The sequence below is a fragment of the Magallana gigas genome, chromosome 3 (genome assembly GCF_963853765.1).
Source record: "Magallana gigas chromosome 3, xbMagGiga1.1, whole genome shotgun sequence".
NCBI classification, from domain to species: Eukaryota; Metazoa; Mollusca; class Bivalvia; order Ostreida; family Ostreidae; genus Magallana; species Magallana gigas.
The window spans coordinates 34,546,225-34,551,984 of record NC_088855.1 but is presented as its reverse complement, the minus strand read 5'-3'; the positions used below and the strand labels follow the sequence as shown (position 1 = coordinate 34,551,984).

The following is a 5,760-nucleotide window of genomic DNA, read 5'->3' as shown; positions in this document are numbered from 1 at the left end:
GATTGTTTCAATTTATTCATTAACATGTTTACATCAAAACAAAGGCAACAAAAAACCAAAATTATTGTTTGACTTTATAGGTAACAGTGTATAAATGAATCATAATCAATCTGATTATAATCTCGATGCTTAGGATCAACAATTCAAAATGATTCTTGTATTAGTTACATGGTTTGTAGTTGACCTAAAATAGTTTATACATGGTCAGTAAATAATATATGGGGAGAGTGGAGCTCCGCTCTCACCCCATATGGAATTTACTGACCACTTATAAACCATATTTGGTCAACTACAAACCATATGTGACAAATATAACTTGCAGACTGCCTTTGTGTAAATTACAAAATAATGAAAAGAAAACATTTCATAACAGTGTTACAAGTTTCAAGTTGGGTACAAAATTTGATGTCCTAATACTCTTAATATAGTGTCATAATGCTCAAGGGGAGGTATCTCTTGTACTAATGGTGTATGGATTATACATGGTCTCCATGACTACTGTTAACCAATGATTTCCACATAAATTAACATGAGGTAGATTATTATATCTGGTACGTACATCAGGGATAATATTCATAATCCTCGTGTTGACATTTTAAGCATTGAGGGTCAGATTTTAATTATTCAAATCCATGATCAAATGAGCATTCATTTCCAAAAACCATTGTGATTAAAAACAAGCAGAATTCCTTTCTTTTATCAACCTGATTGCTGCATCATATTTATATGTATCAAATTCATATATTTAAATTTTGAAAAAAAGAACAAATCATATTTCTGATATTCTGGTATTGTTACAACAACATTATTGTAACCAATCAACAACCTTATATTTTACATAACATACTGTAGGCATGATGCCTAAATGTTTACTATTAACCTTTTTTTGTGGAGAGACATTTCAATATATCATTGAGCATCGATAAACTTTTGAAAAAAACTTTCAAAAATATACATGCATTACAATTTTTACCAAATCCTAGAATGAATGATGATGAAGAGGTGCATATTGGTAAATACAATTTTAACACAAAACAAATCAATATCAGAGTTGGCTACTAGTTAGAAGCTTCTATATTCACTTAAAAATATACCTGGGCCACTTGTTCAATATGAAACAGAGTGTAACATGATCAAAAATGCCAAAAAAGAAAACTCTTTATTTTTATTTAAAGCCCAAAAACTACCCTACTAAGAAATAAATTGTTTTAATTTTTTTTTTCTTCACTTTACAAGTAATTGACTAAGAAAATTTTAGTCGATGATTGGCATGACAGAGCGATAGTCGAGTACTCATTGAAATTCCTAGTAAATACATTTTTGGTTTATGAATTGTAAAATTTGTAAAAATGTATGAAGATGCATTGTACGAAATGCAATTGCAACTTTATTAATGTAAAAATAATTTTTTCAGAAAACCTTTAAAAAAGGAGAATTAATTTTAAATACTGAGATCAATAATAAATGATATGAATTCTGTTTGTTCACACAGTGTGCAGTGTTATTGATGTAATTTCCTGTGTTGTCATAATACGAACTGGGAATCCCCAGTATACAGTTCCCATGGAAACATAAACATGGCTGTTGTCACCATAGCGATATAAACCCGCATAAAATGGGTTGAAAAGATAGGCTCCGAAAACCACAGGGGGAAACTGTCCACCGTGTGTGTGACCTAAAGAAAAAAAATTATAATTGTTTATGATCAGAATAGCAAATTCTTTAAATTTCAATAAATCCAAAAGATATAAAATAGAAAAACATATGCAAGAATACCATAAGACACCCATTTCCTGATTGAAATTTTTTAAATAAACATATTGTACATTTGTACAATATCAGTTCATGCAATGAAATTTACATGCAAATTACGCTAGTTTACCTGAGAGGACTAAATCTATATGGCGGCTGGTCTGTAGAGCTTTCTTGGCAGCTTTTGGCTGATGGGCTAGGAGAATAACGGGTTGTTCTGAATGACATCCCCTTAATGCCTCCTCCAGTTTGAAGCCATGGTCATCATACCTTGAGATAAAATTTAGAATGAATCTCCTTTCTTTTCTCACCATTTAATGATAATATGTACAGTTACTTTAAATTCGTAAGTCCTAACGGATGATTAAACAAATGATTGTAGGTGAGCAATGTGACCCATGACCCATAGTAGTTAATACAAGAAATTGACAATTATTGTACTCCACAAAGCATGTTTCTCCATCAGTTGGTAAATGATGTGTGCAGATGGTTGTGTAATAAAGGTCTGTACCCTTGGGTCATATCTTGATATTTAAACTGTTTCCTTTACAGAAAGTTTTCATTAAACATTCCTTTTTATAGGACTGGTATAGAACTTCCCAAACTTAAAATAAGTATAGACTAGTATAGGAAACTTATTTATCTATACATGTATATATAAAACAAGTGCCTAAGGTTGCCTTAGCTGAGTCAGCAGTGCAAATCTCTCAACAAAATTGACTTCTGATATTTTTTCAGTCAATAATATGATTTTGAGTGAACAGATTAACAGGTGCTTAGATTACTTGATGTCAGCATTACAGGTATAATTTCAGTCCTCATCTAACTGATGCATGCTGAGTCTGTGCTTGATACTGCAAAATTTACATTTAAAATTTGCTGTTTTTCTGAACATTTTAGAGTTCAATCAAAGCTTTTATATACAAAAACTTTTTCCTTTTTGTCAAACCAATCTGACACTAGTGATCATAACTGATAAGTTCTAGCAAACCAAGGGCTATACAATATCAAGACACTGCAGGATGTCCAAAAGGAACTTTTGTTGTATTGTGTTAGCAAGTTTATTTGCAGGTTTAGAACTGTAGCTCTAAGTTTTGGGAGCTACAGTTCTGCAGCTATTAAATGCATGTTCAAATAAGAGAGCATGTATGACATAGAGGTTAATACATTGACGTAAAGCTTACATTATTCTATCAGCTTCAAGGTCATCTACTCCTGCCATACACAACTGCTCCTTCGGATTGCCCTCTGAAGGAATCTGTCTATTACCATTGTGTAGGACATTGATTCCTAGAGAGTCCAGATGTGTCAACCAGTTGCCTGCATCCATTGTGTAATACTCATGGTTACCTTGGGAAAAATATACATACAACTACAAATACATGTACATATATGTAATATGTAATGTGTGTATTGTACACCCAACAACTCTCTCTCTCTCTTTTGAAATGACAAACGATATGTGATACTCAGTCTCATGTCAGACTAGGCACTGATGAACCAACCTGTTACATAATATGTCCCATATCTGGACACGATGTTGACGAGACTTCTGGAGGATTCCTCCAACTGTTTGACTGGGCCATCTACTAAATCTCCAACAATGACCACAGCATCTGTAACCAAAATCATTTAGCCACATCTATTACATGTACTGTACAATACTTAGGCTTTTAATACATAGACCCAATTATCTACATGCATAAAGATTATCATATATTTTATGTATGTATACAAAAATTTACCTGGATTCAAGCTGTTGACCATGGCAACAATTCTATCAAGTTTGGACTTCCCAACAGTTACCCCCAGATGAATATCAGACAGCATTGCAATGTGAAAGCCATCTAATTTTTGTGGTAGATTTTTAATTGGAACAGATACATTTTTTATCACAGGGGGCTTTTGAGAATTGATAAAGCCAAGTGCAGTTATGAGAATGGTACACACAAATGCTATGAAGTACATTCTTTTGCCATGGAATGATCTGCCTTTGACAGTCTTATAAAGTGCTTCATATATTTTGAATACAATGATAATAAACACAAATTGAAAATGAACAGCTAGGCATAAATAACATACAATGGAAAATAGAATCGGTTCTGTCCTAACGAACAAAACATTGCACAAATAACTCAAATGAACAAGACACATGTAGACAAATAGCAGAAGTCTCCATAGTTTGGGCAAACGAGTGTTCGGAGAACCATCGAAAAACAAAGCCAAGGACCGCCATACTAAGTAATCCCCTCCCACCAAGGCTAACTGTAGAAAAACCACAAACTGGGCCCTCAATATACGCCCCCTTGTTTGGAAATCTAGCGAAAGAATCCATGTCTCAGCCATTACAATGCCAATAATAACACAGATTCCTCCTATAATGTAGGAGAACTTTGATCGAACTGACTCCATAATCGACATGGTCAATGTCCATCTGTCGTGTTCGGAAAATACCGGCGTTGTGATCACTCAAATCTGAAATCAGCGTGCAGAACAATAAATACTGAATGTATACATGTATATCTGATTTGTCACTTGAAAATATTTTTGTCTATATTTTGCAAATTGTATGATGTTCAATGCATCTAACGAAATGTCACTTATTAGTAAAGTCAACAATTGGATAAAAAGAAAGTAGACTATATTGCATAAGCGGGCTCGTGGGTTTTGATCTAGGTAACTTTTACACTGGTCGTGTCGGATAACACATCCTGTCTTTCACATTAAAACCGAAGTTATAGTACATGACACCTTATTATGAAAATCTAATAAAAATCACAGAGAGGTCTCCATATTCGTGTTTTCATGTAACGTACAGGCACATAGCATCGGGGTTTTTGTTTGTTGCTTTGTTTTTTAAATGTTGTAAGATAAATCTTTGCTGCGACAAAAAGTGTGTGCGTGTGTGGAATTGCAGACGTTTAGGCCCCAACATGTTTAGGCCCCAAGACGGTTAGGCCCCAGGTAAGATGTTTAGTCCCCAAGATGTTTAGGCCCCAAGATGTTTAGGCACCTGTTGTTTATAATAATAACTGATAGTTGAAAGAACATGGCTTTTAAGCACTTTTGAGCCAATAAATGCAATTTACTTTAATTTGTAGTCAACTAACAATCGTTAATAATAACTGATAGTTGAAAGAACATGGCTTTTAAGCACTTTGGAGCCAATAAATGCAATTTACTTTAATTTGTAGTAAACTAACAATCGTTACGCAAACATAGCGTTATTTACTTTATATACAAGTTCTTGAAAAACTTTAATTAAGGAAACATTATGCTATAAACTTGCATGGACACGCTATCAGTGATTAATAGAATCATTCATTATTACGAGTGTGGGATAGTGAAATTCCACCGAGGGGACAAGATTCACGGTCTAGGACGAGGCTTTGCCGAGTCCTAGACCGTGAATCTTGGCCCCGAGGTGGAATTTCACTATCCCACACGAGTATATAATGAATGATTATTTTTCTCGCATTATATTACCTTAAAAAATGATGTTTGACAACTTTCTGTTATGACGTTCAAAAGATTACTTTCAGTTTATTCCTCCGCGTGCTTCAAATAGTGCAAGTCAAAATGAGAGCATACGACATTTTTTAATTAAAAATATGATAAATTGTAATTAATTAAGCAACACAATTACTTAATGGATAATCTCAATGCACCATTTTGCATTTCCCTACAGCAGACAACGTTTGTTTATGTTTTAAAACGGCGTAGTAATACACAGTGTAAGACAGAAAAATCTCACACTGCTGTCTCACACCGGACAAACCGATCTCACACCGGTGATAATGCGAGAAAGTATCATCCAGCATGGTTATGTGTCCGTGCTTTAAATCAGTTAATGCCGTGATCAAATCATACAATCATCACAAAGAAACGAACAAATGTTATATAAGAGAAATAGTTCATTATTGATATTTCAAGAAAAGAAAACAAATTATTGTATTTTTTGCTATTATTGGAATTATACAACACTTGAATGTCATAAAATTGTTCAGT

The 5,760-nt window shown here is 33.7% G+C and overlaps 1 protein-coding gene across 1 annotated transcript; it reads right to left on the bottom strand.

The window, feature by feature from the left end:
* Positions 1–32: 32 nt before the first annotated feature.
* LOC105324814 (transmembrane protein with metallophosphoesterase domain) lies at positions 33–4,454 on the bottom strand. The gene is made up of 5 exons (XM_011424003.4): positions 3,498–4,454; positions 3,258–3,368; positions 2,937–3,102; positions 1,883–2,022; positions 33–1,675 (listed from the first exon to the last, which is right to left on the bottom strand). The coding sequence occupies exons 1-5, from the start codon at positions 4,171–4,173 to the stop codon at positions 1,485–1,487; spliced, it is 1,284 nt and encodes a 427-aa protein (XP_011422305.3). The 5' UTR covers positions 4,174–4,454; the 3' UTR covers positions 33–1,484.
* Positions 4,455–5,760: the final 1,306 nt, after the last annotated feature.

Excerpts from the sequence above, each read along its gene's own strand:
- LOC105324814 (XM_011424003.4), bottom strand. The coding sequence starts at position 4,173 with ATGTCGATTATGGAGTCAGTTCGATCAAAGTTCTCCTACATTATAGGA. Across the intron at positions 3,103-3,257 it reads TGGGACATATTATGTAACAG|GTAACCATGAGTATTACACA; the intron begins GTTGGTTCATCA and ends ATTTTTCCCAAG. Across the intron at positions 2,023-2,936 it reads CTTGAAGCTGATAGAATAAT|GTATGATGACCATGGCTTCA; the intron begins GTAAGCTTTACG and ends TTTTATCTCAAG.